The sequence below is a fragment of the Poromitra crassiceps genome (assembly GCF_964638095.1).
Source record: "Poromitra crassiceps genome assembly, chromosome: 13".
Classification (NCBI taxonomy): Eukaryota; Metazoa; Chordata; class Actinopteri; order Beryciformes; family Melamphaidae; genus Poromitra; species Poromitra crassiceps.
In genome coordinates this window covers 529,611-553,072 of record NC_139644.1, presented here as the reverse complement: position 1 = coordinate 553,072, position 23,462 = coordinate 529,611, and the positions used below count along the sequence as shown (strand labels likewise).

General features: G+C 44.4%; 1 protein-coding gene across 1 annotated transcript in view; it reads right to left on the bottom strand.

Annotated features, from left to right (window-relative positions):
* Positions 1-23,462, bottom strand: part of LOC310787696 (multidrug resistance-associated protein 1-like) — a gene marked incomplete at its 5' end in the record, with an annotated part of 140,878 nt that overhangs the window by 102,263 nt on the left and 15,153 nt on the right. Inside the window, 5 exons of the mRNA XM_083649179.1 lie at positions 1,290-1,421; positions 5,390-5,451; positions 15,697-15,822; positions 20,399-20,536; positions 22,923-23,051. Of these exons, the coding sequence (XP_083505305.1) occupies positions 1,290-1,421; positions 5,390-5,451; positions 15,697-15,822; positions 20,399-20,536; positions 22,923-23,051 (587 nt within the window). The remainder of the gene's footprint in view (positions 1-1,289; positions 1,422-5,389; positions 5,452-15,696; positions 15,823-20,398; positions 20,537-22,922; positions 23,052-23,462) is intronic.

The window sequence follows — 23,462 nt, the reverse complement described above, 5'->3', positions numbered from 1 at the left end:
GGGAAAAGTTGAATCATACACTAGAGACTGTATATTATATATCATGAGTAGGGCTGGGCGATATACGGTAGTTAAAAACAGGGGCGGACTGGGATCATAATTCAGGCCGGGCATTAGATACCAAGCAGGCCAGGCCGATATGGGCCAACGCGCGTGAAATTTGGGCCGTTTGAAGCCAGATTTGGGCCGTTTGAAGTCCAATTTTACAATGAGATGCACCCACTTTAACCCTGAAGTGTAATTATTACTTCAGACTAACTAATAAAGTAATAAAACCACTAGTAAACCAGTAGGCGGCGCCTGGCCTGCTGTTCAGTGAGTGGCCTGACTGCAAGCACCCAAAAAAAAAAAAAAAAATTAATTTGCGATTATCGATTCTGGAATAAAAGATCGATCCAAAAAATCGTGACATTAAAAATCGCGATACTTAGGTGAATCGATTTTTTTCCCCCACCCCTAGTGCACAGCACCTTGAACCTGTTCCAGAACCCCTTTAACATCTGCTGACTGGAACATCAACCCACTCTGACCACTGAGGTATTTCTGTCCTGGAACACTCCACCTCCATTAACATAGAGAGAGATCTTCCACAATAGGATGAATGTGATCACTCAGAATAGCTTCATATTTGGGAATTATCTTGCCCTTGGAGTATAGTGGATGTAAACCATGCAGACCAAGCCAGAGTCACGCCCTCTTCCAGGTTCAGATACTGTATATGCCTCTGCCAACAAGTGAGCAGTGGACATACATGTCTGCCCAGACTTTGATGTATGAGCCAAATGTGAAGAAATTCCATCAAGGCATTACTGATTGCATTAACAAGCTTGAAAATGGCATTCGTGAGGTCACAGTGACCTTGAACTTTGACGAGCAAAATTTAATCAGTTCATCCTTGAGTCCAAGGCAACGTTTGAGCCAAATTGGAAGAAATTCCGTCAAGGCGTTCCTGAGATATCGCGTTAACGACCATGAAACAAGCGGTCGTGAGGTCACAGTGATCTTGAACTTTGACCTTTGACCACCAAAATGTAATCACTTCTGAGCCAAATTGGAAGAAATTCCGTCAAGGTGTTTTTGAGATATCACGTTGACGAGCTTGGAAATAGCATAAATATAATTTATCAGAATTTTTTACATGACTATAATGTGTCAAAGGAAAGGAAATCCTTTTAACCCTGTATATATCAATGTTTTTCCAGTAGACTGACTGAATGTACAGAACAGTTATCAAAGTTGCACATTCCTACTTCCTCCTAGCAGCCAGTCGCTGCGTGCTGCTTACTGACCTTTTGACCTTCTGGCACTCTGTGTTCCAGCGGCGCACCAGGTGGGGCACCACCCTCTGGGAGCGGTCCTCAGCATTCAGACACCACAGGTCCTTCTCCTCCAGGGGGCGCCTGTAGCCCGTCAGCATGAGCCTGGCACAGGCAGAAACCATCACCAGAGGGGAGGTGCAGGAAGGAGGGAAGAGCAACCGTCAAATTGTATACAAAGAAAAAGAAGAGAGAATTTGAGAGAGTAATGGTGAGGATTGGCCAGAGGCAAAAATGGATATAAGATAAGAGAGTCGTTAAAGCCTCCCTCCAGTCAGTTTTTCATAGCTGTACAACCGTTGATGTTCTATGAAAACGTACATGTGCGTGTGCATGTGTACATGTGCGTGTGCATGTGTACATGTGCGTGTGCATGTGTACATGTGCGTGTGCAGTATCCACACATCGTGTGCAGTATCCACACATGCCATCATGTGCGTGTGCAGTATCCACACAACATCATGTGCGTGTGCAGTATCCACACGACATCATGTGCGTGTGCAGTATCCACACGACATCATGTGCATGTGCAGTATCCACACATGCCAGCATGTGCGTGTGCAGTATCCACACATGCCATCATTTGCCCCAAAGAACTTACATTGATAAGAACCGAAGCTAATAGCTTGTTACACCCATTATTCCACTGCAGCATAATGACTGCAGCACTGTTCTCACTGTCTGTTCTCTTTTTGCTCAACTCGTTGTCAGGTCGAGAGCGGAAACACCGGAAACAGTCGCTGCCATGACAGTTTCCCTGCATCTCTGTCAAAACGTTACTTAACACATTGAGTGCCAAGGACGTCTCTGGACGTCCTAAGAAAATGTAACGAGGAGTGCCAAGGACGTCAGTGGACGTCCTAAAATCATAATTCATATTATTCCATAATTCTGCTGTTTAAGGTCGTACCTAGCCAGTGAGCATGAATCCCTTCAAGGGATCACACGGCGCCACCTTAAACATCGTCACGGGAGCTGCGCCACCCACCTCAGATCCTTTACTTTGTACAGGAGACAGCAGGGAAAGACGTGATCAAAGTGGAAACCGATGCATGCTTCAGCCAGAGCCGTATTGATTGCTCTGTCTGCAGCGGAGCGGACAGTTGGCTCGGCTGCATCCGTGCCCACAACTGAGCTCTTCTGCTTATATCTATCTTCTATCTATCTGTTTCTCCACATGATTCCCTGCCAGAAAGCCAGCACCCGAAGCCGAACGGCCAAGCCCTTTTCGTTCAGTCGCGTTTGGCACTTCCTTGTTGCGCGCTGGGATCTGTCCGGGGCAAAAACGGAGTCTGTTGTGCGTGTGGGGAGGAGCCCGCAGCTCGGGGGTGGAGGGGGGGGGGAGGGGGGTGGGGGGAGCAGCCTGCACAGAAACCACACCACGCCACTACATCAGAAAACACCAGCCAGAGTCAGTGAATGTGCTCGAAATTAGAGTGCAAAAAGTATTCATAAAAGTCACTATATCTTGAAAAGTTAAAAAAAACGGCAGAAAACCCTTGAAAGTGCACTTCTTACAGAGGCTGTCATTTCATAATGGAACTGTCTAGAAACAAAATTTCTTCTTTGGAAGCAGGAGTGTTCAATGTTTCATTGAGTCCAGCCCTCTCAATATAGCCATAATAGAAAAAATTCTATAGCTGTTTTCAACTGAATGGAAGTGAATCTGGCACAGGCTCCAGACAATTTTACTGAAGCGCTGTGGCACTCAATGTGTTAAGAGCCACAATATTGTAATAATATCAACAACTAGCCAACATAATAGCAACACTGGTGGCTTTATGGAAAGAGCATGACTCGAACTGGTTAACAGTTATATCAAACTGGTCATTCAGTGGCATTTTGTTACCACGTAACTAACGTAGCTCACAGCTAACAGCTAGCTAATGACAGAGGCTAACGGCAGCTATTTACTGTAAATGTATTGTATTATCTGAATATCATACGTCACTCATCAGACCACTACAATAGCCATGTTTCCATTTAAAATGCGAATTCGTACCTCACATTTATTTGGAGAACAGGATTAATTCCCTCGTTTTAGGGTTTGACTGGTGTCTGGGGATGTTATAATCACATCAATCAATGAGCCTCCTCTTCACTAGTCTCACTGGTCAGCCTCTCCTCTCTACCTCTTCACCAACTCCATGCGTATGACGTAATGACTGGAAACTCACATAATTCAGCATTTTATTTTGCAGACTTTCTGAATACCATGATGATTTTATGATACCTTTTGGATCATGGAAGCCAAATAAGGGAGAAGACTCATCTCGCTGTCACCACGATTGCAGATTTAACTCCAAAACAGTATCATTGTGGGTGTGAGTGGATCTACGTTTACTAGTTTCTTATTATCCATTGTCTGGCCTCCCAGGATACCTCGTAATGTTGCATTTACCCCCATGCACATCGTTTGACCATTTTTTCAACTTATAAATGTATAAAACCCCATAAAAACAGAGGAAACTCGTGTTTTCTAGTGCTTCTCTATGGAACTCTAAGCTGAGAATGTCCGAGTGTATTGCAGAGCTGCACGTGCTGTGATTGGCTCATCTGCGGTCGGGGCGTGGCTTAGCGATAGGTCAATTAGGTGCGTTTGCATCAGGTTTCCATTAAATGGGTTGAAGCGCCTGCGTGCCCCACCCCCCTCTCCCCCCCTCTCCACCCCTGAGCTGCAGGCTCCTCCCCACACGCACACAGTCTGTTTTCGCAGCCTCCGTTTTTGCCCCGGGCGGATCCCAGCGCAACAAGGAAATGGCAAACGGGACTGCAGGAAAGGGTTTGGCCGTTCGGCTTCGGGTGCTGTCTTTCTGGCGGGTAGTCGTGTGGAGAGGCTATGTGCAGACGGATAGACAGACATCTGTGTGGCTCTGGCTGCAGCATGCATCGGGTGTCTCTTTGATCACGGCTTTCTCCTGCACAAAGTAAAGGATCTGAGGTGGGTGGCGCAGCTCCCGTGTAGATTTTTAAGGTGGCGCCGTGTGATCCCTTGAAGGGATTCATGCTCACTGGCTGGGTACGACCTTAAACAGCAGAATTATGGAATAATATGAATTATGATTTTAGGACGTCCACAGACGTCCTTGGCACTTCTCGTTACTTTTTTTTAGGACGTCCACAGACGTCCTTGGCACTCAATGTGTTAAGTAGCTAGCTAGCTTTTAGCTACACTCGGACTGCTGTACCGTCCGCTGTAACGCCAGGCTCAAAACGTTTTCGGGTGACCGAAACACTAACTAGCTCGCAAGTACAAGTCATGCTGATTTCAATAGTGAAATCCATTTTGAAATCCAATAGACCCTTCTCACGGGGGCCATTTTGTGTCGAAAAGGCAGGGTAAACACAGGTGCAAGCAAAACACTAATGAGGGTTTCCAACTACCATGATTGGATGATGATTCCATGATCAGATGATTCCCTGATCTGATTATGTAGCACAGAATCAGATGACGTGCCACTATTAACCAGCGTCCACACACATTGTTGGAAAAAGAACACTAACTGTTAAATAGGTCGAAACACTGACTGGAAGGGGGCTTTAAAGAGCCAGACAGAGCACTCTATAGCAGAGAGACAATCAACATTTATAAATATCCCCATCGCATGTTAGCATCCCACTGGTACATTTAGCATCCCGCTGGTACATGGGGAGTTGGTACATGGGGACCTGGTACATGGAGTTGGTACATGGAGTTGGTACATGGGGAGTTGGTACATGGAGTTGGTACATGGGGAGTTGGTACATGGAGTTGGTACATGGGGACCTGGAACATGGAGTTGGTACATGGGGACCTGGTACATGGAGTTGGTACATGGGGACCTGGTACAAGGAGTTGGTACATGGGGAGTTGGTACATGGGGTGTTGGTACATGGGGAGTTGGTACATGGAGTTGGTACATGGGGAGTTGGTACATGGAGTTGGTACATGGGGACCTGGAACATGGAGTTGGTACATGGGGACCTGGTACATGGAGTTGGTACATGGGGACCTGGTACATGGAGTTGGTACATGGGGACCTGGTACATGGAGTTGGTACATGGGGAGGAAGAAGCTAGTTGAAATGTCTTACCTGTTGATCCACCAGAAGCTGATTCTAGAGAGGAAAGAAGCTCCTGCCTCAGGACAGGGGTTCTGCAGCAACACAATGACATCCAGTTAGACCCAAAGACAAGTAGTTAAGAATAACAATTATGCATTTTGTGATAAAAGCATATAATTTGATACACTTATAGCCAAAGGCATTCCAAAAAGAATTGTATATCGAGCAATCATGAATTTTGGAAAGAAAAGGGGAAAAAATTAAGTTAAACTTTAAAAAAAAATTGCGGCCACAGACTGGCAGCCTATGGAAATTGTAACTGCAATAAAGTTGTGAAGACTAACCTGATAAGATGATCTTGGTGTCAATACAGATGAAACGATATGAAAATATCATCATTATAGTGACCAAAAGTATCACGGTTATCAGTACTATCACGGTATTGTTCAAATGTGCTGAAAATTATGGCTGTCCTCGACTCAGGATTCTGCCAGTCGACTCAGATTTGACTGTCCAATACGAATATTCGACTATTCTTTAAAAAAAAGAATATCTTCATAGGGATAATAGATAGATAGATAGATAGATAGATAGATAGATAGTAGGCGAAAAATCGATTCACCTAAGTATCGCGATTTTTAATGTCACGATTTTTTTAATCAATCTTTTATTCCAGAATCGATAATCGAAAAAGAAAAGAAAAAGAAAAAAGAAAATTGGGTGCTTGCAGTCAGGCCACTCACTGAACAGCAGGCCAGGCGCCGCCTACTGGTTTACTAGTGGTTTTATTACTTTATTAGTTAGTCTGAAGTAATAATTACACTTCAGGGTTAAAGTGGGTGCATCTCATTGTAAAATTGGACTTCAAACGGCCCAAATCTGGCTTCAAACGGCCCAAATTGGGCTTCAAACGGCCCAAATTTCACGCGCGTCGGCCCATATCGGCCTGGCCTGCTTGGTATCTAATACCCAGCCTGAATTATGATCCCAGTCCGCCCCTGTTTTTAACTATATCGCCCAGCCCTACTCATGATATATAATATACAGTCTCTAGTGTATGATTCAACTTTTCCCATGTTCTAATCTAGTGTAAAAAGCAAACAAACTGAAAAAAGAAAAGAAAAAAATAAACAAAAATCGCAATAAATCGTAATATCGAATCGCAATAATCATAGAATCGCAATACTTAAGAATCGCAATATAAATCGAATCGGCACCCAAGAATCGTGATAGTATCGAATCGGGAGATAAATGAATCGCCACAGCCCTAATAGATAGATAGAATTCTGGACAGTGTGTGCTGTGTTTATACTATTGTACTTTTATACTGTTATACTTCTCTAACCATTTGTTGCACTGCACAGCTAAAAAAAAAAACGTATCTCAGAAGTGACACAATTTATGCTTTTACTCTGAAGGCACACCCAACTTCCTGGCAGACCTTGGCACAGCTATACCTAACTTCCTGCCTGTTGTTTGCTAAGTCGCAGTATCTTGACACTGGTAACTGCGGAGGAGGAAATTATTCAGCCTCAGTCTCAGACAGAGCGAGGCTGTGTTTTGTTGTGATTTCACTGTGCGGTGATGAAAACGTTTCTGCGTCCAGGAGTCTGTCTCAAGACTCCTGTCAGCTGAGCCAGAGATCGGCTGAGCTAACTTCAAGTAGCGACCTGTATGCTAATGGCAGCTGGGCTCCACATCTAACGTTATATTTCCCCTGTTGTTGCTTCCAGAGGAGCAACATAGAAACAAACAGGTGTTGTTGTTTCCAGAAGATGGTGCACTAACGTCAATATAGGATTATGAATGCAGCCAGAAACCAATGAATTTGGGAACAGAGTCTGAGGTAAAGCATTGCTGCTGCTGGCAAAGTCATTCACGGAAAAGACACACGGGCGGACGCGCTGTGTATTTCTGATATCGTTTTGTTTAATCCTGGCTTCCTCTGATGTGAATAGATCAATAAAATGTTTTCGAGTTATCGCTAGGCTGCAAACTTGTTTAAACGTGCAAAGTGGTTTCTGATGAGAATAAAGTAAGGTTAACATGATTTATACCATGGTCTGGGTGAATACTCGATTCTGATTGGCTGCAGGGTGTCCGTTAAAAAGTGATAATGTACAGTTGGTAAAGTTGTTCAGCCAAATGGTCTGTTCACCGTTCATATCAATGCGCCATAGTTTCAACAGTGCATCAAGAGAGCAGTTTGAGCTCTATACCCCCGTTAAGGGTTAATAAGGCACTTTTCTAAGTTGAGAAAAAAATTGAGTCGGTCAAAGTAACTATTTAAATCACCCCTGTGTGCTCAGTTTATCAAAAATAACTCTTATTTACAATTTTGATTTTCGTTTCGGAGATTTTTAACCTCGCGTCACCAGGCTCTTCTCGGCGACAAAAAGGAAATTTCCCTCGGCTCGTGCACGAGCGGGGGCGAGCCCTTTGAGAGAGAGAGAGAGAGAGAGAGAGAGAGAGAGAGAGAGAGAGAGAGAGAGAGAGAGCTGCATTTCACCACATACAGCACGCAGTGCGAGCCCCCGCTGCACTTTTCACTTCCTGAAACTCTTCGCTCTTAAATGTTAATATACTTGGCCAATACGTATCTATCATACAAAATAAAGCAAGCAGCCAAACGGTAATGTCTTCATTTAATGTAGAACGCAAAACATTGTTAAACCCGCATTCCTGTGATAAAGTTAGCGTTTGAGTCGGCTTTAAAACGGAGGTTGGTGGAGGTGGGAGGGACTATTTTATTTCGTGGAAGACTGATTTACAGTATGAATAACAGACATTTAGCCATTTAGATTGCTTTATTTATTACACATGGAAATATAAATGACTGGTCTTATTGTTTTGTTGGCAAGTGACCATGGTATAAGCGGGTTAATGCACTTCGAGGTGTACATTATCACTTTTTAAGGGACGACGCGGAGGCGTGAACCGTCCGAGGCGAAGCCGAGGATGGTTTGCCTCCGCGAAGTAATGTCAGCCTCTTCTCATCCCCTCTCTGGGGCCAGGGGAGACAGTGGGCATCACACTGCTCGTACACGCGGCTGCTCGGCTGGCAGAGAGTGCTTCCAAGTCGGACTGATAACATAAACAACATAATTTGAGCTCATCCAGGTAAGATATTAATAATGTAATGACACATCCAGGAGAAGCTGACTATAATTAAGACCAACTTTGACGAGGTTGTGTTCAGTATTTTAAGAGCACAACACAGCCCACTGACTGGAGGGGAGGGAGGGTGTGTTCAGTATTTTAAGAGCACAACACAGCACACTGAGTGGAGGGGAGGGAGAAAAAAAAAACACGGCTACTTGACTTGAGGAATCTCCGTCGACTAACGGGTCTCTCGAGTGATGATCGAATCGTTTTTAGAAGACAGCCCTACTGAAAATGTTCAAAAAGTATGTTATGATCGATACAAAAAGGGTGACAGAGAGTGAATGTAACACTAGTGTCAAATCCTACATTTCTTATGATGAGGAATTCAAATTTGGAACTTTAGAATTACTCAGAAGCTTCCTTCTATCTCCCAATTCAAGACTCAAAATAAGTGCTTACCATAACTGCCCAAACCTAACTGCAGGAGTAAGAGTCAGGAGACAGAGTTAGAGTGTGGAGAGCAGTCTGTTAGTCAGGAGACAGAGTTAGAGTGTGGAGAGCAGTCTGTTAGAGTCAGGAGACAGAGTTAGAGTGTGGAGAGCAGTCTGTTAGAGTCAGGAGACAGAGTTAGAGTGTGGAGGGCAGTCTGTTAGAGTCAGGAGACAGAGTTAGAGTGTGGAGAGCAGTCTGTTAGAGTCAGGAGACAGAGTTAGAGTGTGGAGAGCAGTCTGTTAGAGTCAGGAGACAGAGTTAGAGTGTGGAGAGCAGTCTGTTAGAGTCAGGAGACAGAGTTAGAGTGTGGAGAGCAGTCTGTTAGAGTCAAGAGACAGAGTTAGAGTGTGGAGAGCAGTCTGTTAGAGTCAGGAGACAGAGTTAGAGTGTGGAGAGCAGTCTGTCAGAGTCAGGAGACAGAGTTAGAGTGTGGAGAGCAGTCTGTTAGAGTCAGGAGACAGAGTTAAGAGTGTGGAGGGTCGTCTGCAGGCTTCATAAAAAAATGCACTGAGGACATAGTCCCAACAAAAAAAATCAAAATAATGCCAAATCAGAAACCCTGGATCAACAGTGATGTTCGGGCTGCCCTTCACGCCAGGACCACCGCCTTCAACTCTGGAACACCAGAAGAACACAAGCAGACAAGATATGCCCTCTGAACCACTATAAAAAAAGCACAGAGAGAATATGGGAAGCAGCTGGAGTCCAAACTGGATTCTAACAACCCCAGACATCTGTGGAGAGGACTCCATGCTGCCACCGACTTCAAGGGGGAGAAACAGCAATCCCCCAACACATCACCCTCCCTGCCGGACGAACTCAACGCGTTCTACGCTAGGTTTGACCCCTCCGCCAGGGCGCCCACCCCCCAACCCGCGCCCACCAGCCCACCAGCTGGCAGGTGTATTCACAGACATTTTCAACCAGTCCCTCTCCCTCCGGCAAGTTCCCTCCTGCTTCAAAGCAGCGACAATCATCTCCATTCCCAAATAGAAGAAAGTGACCAGCCTCAACGACTGGCGCCCAATAGCCCTCACGCCCATAGCCAGCAAGTGCTTCGAAAAGCTGGTTATATCACATATCCGCCCCACACTCACACGACCCGCTACAATTCGCATACCGCCCCAACAGGAGCACAGCGGATGCAGTAGCACACGTGCTCCACACCGCCCTCTCCCACCTGGAGGGGAAGGACACCTATGTGAGAATGCTGTTCGTGGACTACAGCTCAGCATCCAACACCATAGTACCCTCCAGGCTGGTAAGCAAGCTCAAGGATCTGGGACTAAACACAGCAATGTGTGACTGGATCCTGGACTTCCTGACAGACTGCCGCCAGGTGGTGAGAGTGGGCAACCTCACCTCCTCCCCACTGACCATCAGCATAGGAGCGCCCCAGGGGTGCGTCTCCAGCCCCTTCTGGTACGACCTCTACACCCACGACTGCGTGGCGACTCAAACTTCGAACACCATCGTGAAGTTTGCAGACGACACAGCAGTCGTGGGGCTGATCTCCAAGAGTGACGAGACGGCCTACAGAGAGGAGGTGGGGGCCCTGGAACAATGGTGCCAGGACAACCACCTCTCTCTGAACGTCTCCAAGACCAAGGAGATCATTGTAGACTACAGGAGGAAGGGGGGGGGGGCACACCCCCAATCACCATCAACGGCACAGTGGTGGAAAGGGTGGACAGCTTCAAGTACCTGGGAGTCAACATCCACCAGGACCTGACATGGGCCGGCCACACCGCCACTGTTGTCAAAAAGGCCCAACAGCGACTACACGGACTCAGGAGCCAGAAGAAATTTGGGCTAAGGCCAGAAATCCTCAGGGACTTCTACAGAGGCACCATTGAAAGCCTGCTGACTGGCTGCTTCACCATCTGGTACGGGAACTGTACCACCATGGACCGCAGGGCGCTAAGAAGAGTGAGGCGCACGGCCCAGCACATAACAGGATGTGAGCTGCCAGAACTGCAGGAACTGTATAACCAGCGGTGCCTCAGGAGGTCCCTGAAGATCATCAAAGACACAAACCACCCCCACAACAGCCTGTTCTCCCTGTTACCCTCAGGGAGGAGATACAGGGTCCCAAAAGCACTCACAAATCGCTTGAGGGACAGTTTCTTCCCACAGGCCACGAGACTCCTTAACATACACAAATAGTGTAGTAGCTCAGTGGTTCCCAACCGGTGGTACGCGTACCGTAGGTGGTACTTGCGACCCCTGCTGGTGGTACTTGGAAGGCTCTGTGAAAATTAAAAAAAAAAAAAAAAAAAAAAAAAAAATTAGTTTTTGTGCAAAATCCATGGTGGTCATTAGTAGTAGTTTTCAAACATGTGAAAGTGAAATAATAATAATAATTATTAATATTATTGGCAGTGTTTCTCAAGGTAGGTGGTACTTGCGCCCCCCCTGCTGGTGGTACTTGATCCCTGGAATCCCAATGTTTAAATTATGAAGTGGATCAAAACGGGAGGGAATCGTAAAAGAGCTGTAGTAGAGGAGAGCAGCAACGATGAAGCACAAGGAGGTGAAGACAGCAGTCAACCCAGCACAAGTGCAGCTGCTGCAGGTTGCACATAGGCTGCAGGTTGGAATAAATTTGCCTCCTGCGTGAACTGTGCATAGCTGAATACAGGCCCGTAGCTACCATTGAGGACACCGAGGTCATGACCTCGGTATTTTCCACACCAAATTTTTTTTTTTTTTTTTTTTTTTTAAATAGCCCTGGTCCCCAGATCTATTAATCTGTCATTGATGTTTTAATGCGACAGTTGATCGGAAATGCAACAATTTGCTTCCTCTCTGTGTGCTATAGAAGAGAGATAACTCACAACATTCAGATTTTGCATTGAGGCTAGATTGGGGCTAGACTTTGGGGACAGTTCTATTGAAGTGAATGGGTAAGTAACTCCCCTGTAAGTGATGTTTGTGTAGATGGGCAATTGTATTTAATTGAGCAGTATTCTGCCATGTGACCTGTATGCAGAATATAAATTATATCATATGGGGAGACATTTATTTTTTGTATCATTTTAAAGCAACAGCACAGTAAAGAGGATATTAATCTAACATGATGTATGTAGTTCTTTATAGATCTAGCCTCTTCATTTTGCTCTCAAAGTGCACCAGATTGAAGCATTTTACTTTAAAATGGACAAAATTTTCTATCCGGGGGTGCACAGCCCCCCCTGGTCCCCCCACGCCGCGCTAAAATGACCTCGGTATTTCTCAAACTATGGCTACGGGCCTGGCTGAATAGACTGTATTTTAACGTCGGTCATATGGTGGTACTTGGAGAGCCAACTACTTTCTCAGGTGGTACTTGGTGTAAAAAGGTTGGGAACCACTGTAGTAGCTGTACTGTACTGTACTGTAGCTGCTACCATTACGTATGTCTAATGTTTAATTGTATGCTTAATTAGGTATATGCTATTTGCACCTGTGCAAACAGAATGTCAATTATGTTTAAGTATGTTTAAAGGAGAACTTACCTCCAAAACACTTTTTTTCAGCTTTTAACCAATATGACTTTGGGGGTGATGTGTGAAGAATTCTGGTCAGAATTTCCACATTTGACACCAAACTGTTGCCATTTTACCATTTGTATCATTTTTCAGCAGCATAACTGGCATAAGCGCCCTCTAAAGGTCGAACACTGCTTTTTTTTTTTTTTCTCAAATGAATGGGAGATTAGGGGCACACTGACGTCACAGTGCCCCCAAAGACTATGGGATTTCAAGATAATTACTCCCCTACCCCCCCTGTACCCTTTCGGCTCCTCAGAACTCCAAGCCTATTCTTATTGAAGTTTGCTCTTAAAATACTGAACCAAACGTCGTCAAAGTTGGCACATGTCTTAATTATAGTTAGTTTCCCGCTGAATGTGTCACTATCTTACCTGGATAAGCTCGAATGATGATGTTTATATTATCAGTCAGAGTGGGAAGCACTGTCTCCAGCCCAGCCAGGCGGGAGCGGGCGTACTGTAACCTCATGCACTAGCACCAAGCTCCGGGCGCGCGCGCAGCAGCAGCACCAGCAGCAGCAGCAGCTCTGTGCTCTCAGAGCACAGAGAGCACAGTCTGACATTTCCGCGGCTATCAGTCCGACTTGGAAGCACTTTCTCTCGGCCAGTCTGCTCTCTCATGCACCCGCGGGGGCGCGCGGCAGCAGCACACAGCAGTGAGAGGCGGGGGCTTTCAACAGTCTGACATTTCAGCAAACAAATCTCGTCGCAGTTTAGCGGACATGTAAAATATAACGCTATACTACGACGTGACAATGTGACAAAGCTTCTCTAAACATATCGGCTAATATAATATCATCACTGTGTACAAGCAACGCCAACTTTTCTGGAAATCAAGTCAGCAGAGCAGAGCGACTGGCTCTGTCTGTGTGTGTGTGCTGCTCGGGGGGATTCGCATGGGAACAGTGTGAGGAGGAGAAGAGCTCTGCGCTGCCTCCTGCGCCCTGAGAGGAAAAATCAGAGGTGTTGTAACTTTCAACAAGAATCACGAAAAGCCCCAAAACGCAAATTAAAAACGGATTTCATTGCGCGGTTTATCTCTAGTTAGACGAGGGAATTACGTGGAGAAATCTCGCATTGTGTTACCCCAGAGCGAGAGGTTTGTCCTCACTGTGTGCTGTGTGCTGCGAGCAGCGAGGCTCTTAACGTAAGTTTAGACAAGCCACGCACACACACATGGGACAAAATGGGACAAAAATAATTAAATTTCTAGTTCGCCACTGAATGGCCAAATTGATATAACTATCAACCATTTCAGGATTTTCTGTTTCCATACAGGCCACCAGCGTTGGCTAGTTGTTGATATTTATAAAGTAGAGAAGAGAAAGTTGAAGTGGAGAGAGTTGTGGAGCATGGAGGCCAGCAGAATTAGATTTATTCTAGGGGCTACTTATGATGTGCTGCCATCTCCCCAGAACTTAAATCAGTGGTTGGGCGAGGATGGTGCCTGCCCGTTGTGTTCTAGTGTATGTACATTGAGGCATATACTGTCAGGGTGTAAGGTCAGTCTCTCCCAGGGGCGATACACCTGGCGTCACAACCAGGTGTTGAAATGTTTGGCAGCTGCAGTTGAGGAAAAGCGGCTAGAAGTAAATTCTCTAGTTGCTAGCAAAGAGAATAGACAGATCAAATTTGTACGTGAGGGAGAAAAGATTAGACCAATTAAGGTCAGGCACAAGTTAGGGCAGCTAAGTGTAGGTGGAGCCTGGGAAATGAGGGTTGACTTGAATGAACAGCTAGTCATCCCAGCATATATAGTTAGCACCCGGCTACGTCCGGACTTGTTACTGTGGTCTGAGGTAGAGAAGAGAGTTTATTTTATCGAACTCACAGTCCCGTGGGAAGATCGAGTTGAGGAGGCTTATGAGCGCAAGAAAGCTAGGTATGCTGAAATGGCAGCAGAGGCAGAGCAGCGAGGTTGGAGGGCTCGAGTGCGGCCTGTAGAGGTGGGCTGCCGTGGTTTTGTGGCAAAGTCCGTTATTGCCTTACTAACTGAGTTGGGCATTCGGGGACGGAGCCTGAAGCTTGCGGTTAGCAACATGTCTCAGGCAGCAGAACGAGCAAGTGAATGGCTGTGGATAAGGAGGAAACATGCTAGCTGGGGAGCTCGCTAAGGTCAGATTGATTGTTTGTTGTTGGTCATGATTAACGGTCCGCATCAACAGGGCTGAATCATTGACAGTGGTGGTGTAGTTAGGGATTGTTTGTTGTTGGTCATGATTAACGGTCCGCATCAACAGGGCTGAATCATTGACGGTGGTGGTGTAGTTAGGGATTGTTTGTTGGTCATGATTAACGGTCCGCATCAACAGGGCTGAATCATTGACAGTGGTGGTGTAGTTAGGGATTGTTTGTTGGTGGTCATGATTAACGGTCCGCATCAACAGGGCTGAATCATTGACAGTGGTGGTGTAGTCAGGAATGTCATACCGAAACGACCTGGATAGCTAGGCTTAGATAGTGAGGTAATATGCAGTTGTGCGGTGGTAGCATGGAGGGGGGTGTTTCCAGGACGCTGGATTACACCGTTAAGCCTTCTTGAGGTGTCGTGGGCCTAACTTAACGAAACGTCGGTGAAGGAAGGTGCCCACTTGAAAACCCCAATGACATGCTTCATACTGCTGTTGGCTAGGGTAGGTAACTGGTGATTTGTGTCTTGTTTATTAGTTTGTTAGCCTGTTAGCTTGTTTTATTCTGGATTGGGCTTCTAAATGTGTTTTTCCTCGGATTTTGGCACAAGGGATAGTAACATCTTGTCCTGTGTATTAATTAATATAAAGATATTGCCCCTCTCAAATAAATTATTTTTGAGGCAGTAGGCAAACTGTAATGGCGTCGATTTCCGAAAAAAAATCTTGACTTAACACAGCCAAAGAGTCTAGTATAGACAAGAGTATATGTCATTTCTTGGTTTTTTCCATAGGTATTTTCAAATCACTGTTCTAATACATATCTAGGGGGTAAGTCCTCCTTTAAAGTATGTCCTTGCCATGTGCACCTACTGTATGTGCAGTGAATGTGTCACTGTTTTTTGGCTTGTCTTATTGCTTTGCTGCCTTATTGCTTGTTGTTTCTATTGTTTTCCTGCACCTATATGCCCTGTTATTTTGCACTATGTTGTAAACGGAGTCTACAGCACAAGAATTTCACACGTGATACTTGTACTACGGAGTGACAATAAAAATCTTGAATCTTGAATCTGTCTCACCGTGTCTTTGACGGCCTGGGAGAAGAGAGGTGGCTGGTCTGACAGGCAGGACAGGAGCAGAGCCACCAGCAGCAGGGCGTAGTAGGTGTAGAAGGTTGTGTACCTCCACACACATATCGCCGACGGCTAGAAAGACACAGATGACATTTTTTTCAGGACATCATTCTGCACAGCCCTAATGTCATGTGAGAGGTGACACAGTGTTCAGCAGCCTTCTTTTCAATCTCACTATCTAGGACAGCAATTCCCAAACTTTTCAGACCAAATACCACTATGTACCAAACCTAATTTCTAGGGCTCCAACAACTAATCGATAAAAATGTATAATTAAATTAATTGGCAGCGAATTGCATTATGCATTCGTTGGGTTGCGATTCGTTGGGTAGCGCGGCTATATACTACGTCGGACTTGCTGTGTCTGTCACACAGCTGGCCACTTTCCTGTGTCGCGGACTGACTACGTGTTGTCTCCATGGAGACGAGTCCGGGAGCCCCTGTATGGCGGAGGTGGCAAAAACTGTCCAACTAAACTCTATCTAAAGTATGTTAAAGGGATACGCCAATTTTTACGAGTTTAGCTCATTTGTCAACTAGAGCTGCCGAAAATAATCGATTCAGAGATGCATCGCGATGCTTAATAGGATGATTCTGAATCGATTAACAAATATCAAAAATCGATTATTAAAAAAAAAAAAAAAAAAAAAAAAAATTATAATCAAATAAAATAGAATGTAAGTACATGCAGTTGTTTATTTTAATTATGGATCATAATACAATGCAATTCCAAATGCACTTTTATTTTAAAAGTAGCCACACAGTGAGAAAAAAGAAAGTGAGAAAAAATAAATCATGTATTGCGGAAAAAGTGATTCATCGATTTAAGATGCATCGCGATGCATCGAGATGCATCAGAGATGCATCGAGATGCATCGTATAATCGAATCGAATCGAATCGTAGACTTGTATAATCGAATCGTATCGAATCGTGAGATCAGTGAAGATGCACAGCTCTATTGTCAACCCAACATAACCATGGTACACCATGCCTTTACCGTCACTGTCCGAGCAGTATACAGTGAGCTACAGTCGTGAAGATAGTAAGTATCGCCTTAGAATGGAGGCCAATGGTACACCCGTTCAAAATAACCAAAAACACAGATCTAATAGTGCCAAAAAAAATACATGTTGTGCTACGTGAGTAAATCCCCACACTGAGTTACTTCCTTGTTTGCCTGTAAAGAGCGCTTCCGCTGTACACAGCACATGCGATGTATGTCGCGCATGCCTGGCGGCCATGTTTAGGAAGTCATTCCGGCTATGTATTTACCTTAAAAAAAGATAAATTCTCCGCATTTAGATTAATATTTCATCTCGTGGTGAGTACCCGAAGCACAACATGTATTTTGGCGCTATTCGATCTGTGTTTTTGGTTATTATGAACAGGAAAACTTGAGAATTATTCATCAATATTTCTGAACACATTCAAACTGGTGATGTTCTGTATTGTTTATATGATGGTATGTGTTACTGTATGTCCTGTTTTTATAAGACCAGGGACCATGTTGGAAATAAGTGTTTACACTTTTAAATGTCTATCCCTTGGATTTTGTTATTGTATATCCAAATAAAATCAATCAATCCATTGGGGCAACAACAACAAAAAGAAAAAGATTGCACGTTTCACGTTTCAGACATAATTCAAAATGGTGGAAGATCTAGTCAGACGGAAATGGCCGTGGCCTATATTAGGGATGTCGAAAATCATAATTTTTCTTGACCGACAACCGACACTCATTAGCCGACAACTGTCGGTTAACCGAGAAGATTAAAATGCGCTATTTTACTGTCTGTGCCCCATTAAACCATTAGGCTACCAAATGCTTGATTTTTTTTCAGTAGAAAGCGTTTATTTTTACATCTACAAGCAGAAAAAAACACATTAACAAAACGAGAAGACAAGTTGAACCCTCCAGCCATCTAAACAAAAACATTCCTCCGATAGGCTATACTGCTTAGAGCTGCACGCTTTGCATATTAAGGACACGTCAATTGACACGCAGCCGCCCCGTGAAGTACTGTTTGAGCGGACGACAGCCCAGGCTGCAGGGCGCACTGACAAAGTGTGCAGCATCACTACAGTATCTTCTCTTTTAGCAATAGTCTCACTAATCCCACAGTGGTTTACCTGCTTTTGAGATCTGCAAAAAATAGTTTGCTTCTGTCTCACCCGTTCGCTCTCTCTCTTCACACACGCGGCGAGGGCTGTGCTCTCTGTGCCTGGCAGGGCTCCACAACATTATAAAAACGAGTCTGCACTCCGCACGCAGTCTCTTGTGAAACAATTTATCCGAACTGCCATGTGTTGGACAGTAACGTTAACGTTAATTGATACTTTTCAATCGTCAATTCGACCGCTTCATGTGATTTTTGTAACACGGTAAAAACTACTGTTTCATCATTGAGTGCGAGCGTATGCATGCGTGTGCCTGATGAACATGCACTGCAGAGAGGGAGGGAGAGAGTTGCCAGGCGCAGCAAGCACGCCACGCACACGCACATGCAAGATGTGTGTCCCGGCCGTTAGACCGAATGAGACAGTGAAGAAAAAGTACCGTAAATTCCGGACTATAAGCCGCGGCTTTTTTCCCGTTTTTTGGCCCCTGCGGCTTATATAACGGTGCGTCTTATCTATGGATTTTTTCAGAAAAAAAAAAAAAAATACAAATAAAATCTCTCTTTTTTAGCACTCTTTCTAACTATAAATCCACTTCTGTTTTAATTTCCTCTCTTGCCCTCTTTTCACCACACCGCGGACACTGTGTGCACTGTAAAAATAAACAACGGTGGTGTTGTGTTATGTTGTTTTGTTGAAATGTTACGGTAATACGGTAAATGGGAGCTTCCTCAAACAGCCATCTCTTTCCCGACAATCCCCTCTGTGCGTGACCACTTACATATGGTAATTACGGTAAGCAAACGGCCACTCGGCCATCAACTCCCTCCCCCGACTACCAGGAGAAAATCACAAACTTCGGCGAATTCACACAAAGGAAGATCAAGGAATATTCCATCGAACCGGAGCAGATCATAAATATGGATGAAGTGCCTTTGACGTTCGACCTGCCACTCACTCGGACTGTTAACAAGAAGCGCCCTGGAGGATTCTTTCACCAAAAAAAAGCTTTGCTCGTTCTCGACAGCATGAGAACGAGCAGTAGAAGCAACACTCTCACTTACCATGGGGAAGGTACGCAGAAATTCACACGACGCAGCTTTCAAGTTGAAAGCAGTCAATCTCGCATTAAAAGAGGGAAACAGAGCAGCCGCGCGTAACCTGGGCATCGATGAGTCAATGGTGAGGCGTTGGACGGTGCAGCAGGAGGAACTGTCTCAGCACGGAATATTATAGGAGTGTGAAAACATCCACAATCACCAACGGGTTCCAAAACGCTGGACTGCTGCGGGATGAAGAGGATGACGCCGCCACAGCTGGCGCTGAGGGCCGTCAGAGGCTTCAGAGGCTGTTCGATGCCGACAGTGATGAAGAGGAGTTCGTTGGTTTTGAGTGACAATGAAGGAGAGAGGAGAGTGGTTGACGAAGCCACCCTGAACCTGTTCGTTTCCGACACTGAAGATGAGGACTTTGGTGGTTTCAGTACGCAGGAAGAAGAGGAAGACGAGGATTAGTGACTTGACTTCTCTGGTTACAGGTTTGCTGCACATATAGCCTATTGTTGTGTGATTTTGTCTGGGGATTAGTGACCTGACTTTTGTTTTGTTTTGTTGAAATGTTAATAAATGGGAGCTTCCCCAAACAGCCATCGCTTTCCCGACATTCCTCTCTGTGCACGAACCCTTTCATATGGTAATTAAACATCAAAACACCCGCGGCTTATAGACCGGTGCGGCTTATAGAAGAAAAAAATAGTCAATTTTGGTCCCGCGGCTTATAGACCGGTGCGTCTTATAGTCCGGAATTTACGGTAGGCTAATGACAGCACACACGGAGTTAACAAAACTATAGAACATGTATGAGCTGATTGTTTCGCTGGGTGTGTTAATCATTCTGAAGTGGTCACAGAGCACATCTGAGCTGTGTGCTCAGACATGAGCAGCAGAGGGGCGGGGCAGTCAGTGCGCTCACTTCACAGTGACTCTGTGGCTGCAGCAGGTGTTCAGCTGTGTGTGTGCTTCGCTGCGGAATGCGTTTGATCAGACATCAGGTAGATAAAATCAACATGAACCATGTGTTTATTTCCAAATCTAGCTTGATTTTTACTTGCCCCATCGTTTAATATACTTATGTCACATTGCTGACCACGAAGGAGGGGGGGGAATCGCCACATTGGCAACACTGTTATATGCAAATTAACATGGAAATTGACCGTTTAACCGACATGCTTAACCGACCAAAGACGTTCTCGGCGGTTAACCGGTTAAAGGTTAACCGTCGACATCCCTAGCCTATATAGATAGATGTGAAATTACCCAAGAATTCTACAGCCTACGGATCAGAGGTTATAGGCCTAAACGTAAAGCTGATTGCTATAGCACCACCATAAGGCCAATTAATGTGGATTTCGTAATCTGAGTAGCGGCTGAGACTTATCTGCCAAGTTTGGTTTTTTTTTTTAATCGGTTTCGGAGGAGGACGAGGAGGAAGAAGAAGAAGAAGAAGAAGAAGGTGTTGGCTCAGACTGACCTGTTGTTGGGCCTGGAGGATGTTGGACCTGAAGGTGATGGTGGCACACAGCAGCGCCAGCAGCCAGAAGTTCAGCATCACCCCGGACGACTGCACCCCTTTCATCCGCTCATACTGGGTCAGCAACGTGGCCAGCAACTGGGACATACAGAAACATGTACAGCTCAACACATGCGCCTGCAAAGCATATTAAAAGATAATTTCGGTATTTTTCAACCTGGACATAACACATTTCATAATTGTGTTATGTTCTGTTTCAGAGCAGAAATTGTTGAAATTGATGCGGTATTGAGCTGCGCAACGGGCTGGAACAGAGGCAGACGGCATCGGGGCACCGTGGATGTAAAGAGCTCATTTTTGGCCACGCATCGGCTAATATCGTTAGTATATGATACAGAGAGAAATGGAAGCACTTCAATGGACATGCTCTGGGAGTGTGTGTCAGAAACATAATTTGGATTGTATAGCATCGCTTAAATGCTCAGTTTATAGAGCACCGCAGGAATGAGTCCGGAAGTAACATGGAAGGCGGAAGTCCAGCACTTCCTGGATCTTACGGGGAAAAGTCAATGGTGTTTTAGAATGGGGATTTCACTTAAATGCATAAAATAAGGTCTGTGGTTATTAACAAAAGTTTATGGGAGCGATAATTTGGGTTCAACAGGATATTCTTCACAAATGTGAATCACTATTATGACTTTTGAAACGTAAACACGTTTTGTACGTGATTTTTCGAAAACACTTCAAAAAGGCATAAAAGTGATACTTGCAACTAAATGGGTTGTCTGCTTCCTTCCACCAGATTAAATAAAATACATGATGTTGTATGTTATGATGTTGACTGATGTTTTTTATGTAAATGTGTGCATTTGTTTTCCTTATTATTGATCTCCAAACCAACCATGGCCCTGTCCAGCAGCTAGCTAAGCTAAACTCAAGTCCATGTTTGGTCCAAAGCTAATTAGCTACCCTCTCCATTCACTTCAATAGAACATTAGCTCCCTGCTAGCCGTCAGCGGGTAGACTGGACGTTTTATTTCGGGTAAAGCATGAGAGGTTTTTATATGGATTACACCAGGTCTGGGAGTATGAAGTGCTTTCAATGTCTGGATGTTTGCCGCAACAATCATTTTGGGGAGTGCTTACACGGATTGTGCGAACACCGCTGGTGCACTGCCTGGACCGATAACGTTAGCCAGCTAGCCATAACAGCTAACATTATGGGTGGGCGATATGGCAAACATATCATATCATGATTTTTTCAGCCAGGATCACGATCCACAATCTTAACACGATTCTTTTTCATCTTGGTTTTTAAGAATATTTTGTAAGTTACTGAACAGTACAAGTACATCCAAACTAATTTCAGGGTTCGTATGGTAATGAGAAACCTGGAAAAGTCATGGAAATCTAAAATACAATTTGTTACGCTGAGTTTACAATGATTCATGTGCTAATAAATAATATTCACAAGCATGCTCATGCTCACTCTATCTATCTATCTATCTATATGTATTGGTACCGGTAACACCTAACACCACGGCAAGCCTACTAAGAGGTACCAGGTTTCAGGAGCAAGTTCAATATTAAGTCGCCTATTCATGTTATCTGTATTCATCACTAAATGGTCAGCTATTTTCATTACCTTTGCTTGACTATAGAGAATTGCACAGTTGTCATCAATTGTAATCAGGGGTGTAGTGATAAATACAGAGGTGGGTAAACTATCCAAGGTGAGTAGTTTACCCACCTTGTTTGCCCTCATTGATTGATACAGTTGATCTGAAAATAGGTGAGTAAACTATCTGTCTCATTTCAAAGGTGTGGGTAAATTGTGTTTACACTCCACTACACCCCTGATTGTAATGCGCAGTACAGACAGTAGATTTGATCATGTGCTTGATGGTAGCTGAGATAACCCTAAGTGTTGTACCGGTCATTCTTTACACTAAGATAAAGGGGAAGTTTTTGAGGTTTTGTCATTTATAGGTTATTATTGATTATTGATTTTCATTGTCTGGCCCTGACCCACTTGACACCAAATTGGCTTGCATGTGGTCCGTGGACTAAAATGAGTTTGACACCCCTGTTTTAGAGAGAGGAGAGAGCAGCTCCCTGTCCTTTTGTTGTGTGACGGCGGAAGTTGGTCCCCTCTGCAGAGCGTCCGACTGTCGTCTGTGTATTCTGCAACGTTCCGTCCCATCGGTTCTCGCATTATAATGTGGAACTTGTCGCGCATTATAAATTCAAAATCTGCGGGAATTGCCAAAAACAACCAAATTTTAACCCCTGCATTTAATTAAACAACAAAAATAATAGGTTATAATAACATTCAATATAGCCTACAGAAGAACAAACTTAGATTATGCATTTATAAGAGAAAAGCAGTTCCCATCTGTGACTTTCTTCATTATCTACTTCTTTGTTTTCATATAAATACTATATATACTATATAATACTATATACATTTGTTTTTGTATAAGTACATGTGTTTTTGTATGAATAAAAAAAGGTAAAATCTCACCATGGTGATACCGAGTAAGGTTGGACTGACCAGGTAGACGGGCGCAGGGGTCCTGCTGCCCTGGTTTCTTTCCCAGAAAGAATAGAAAACATCTGCCCAGCAGATAATCCACAGGAGAAATCCAACAGCCTGTGGGAGAGAAGAAAGCAGCCATCTTTCAAATTATTATTATTAAAGGAACACTCCACCAATTTTCAACCAGCTTTGTCATCATTACAAAATCAGTAGTATATCAGAAAATTATAAACCATTTTGCAGCCATTGATTTAGTTTGACAGTTATTGAGAGTTGATTTGAGATAAGCTGTGGACCAGTGATGGCATTTGTGCATGAATGACATCACTGGTCCACAACTTTCACTCAAATGAACGCTCAATATCTGTCAAACTAAATGAATGCCTGCAAAACTGTTTAGAGTTTTCAGATATGTGTGAAATTATCTACAAAATAAATCATAATTGAAAATCGGCGGAGTGTCCCTTCAATATTATTATTGTTCTTTTTTTTTCGATTTTTTTATCCCATTTTTATTCGCCATTA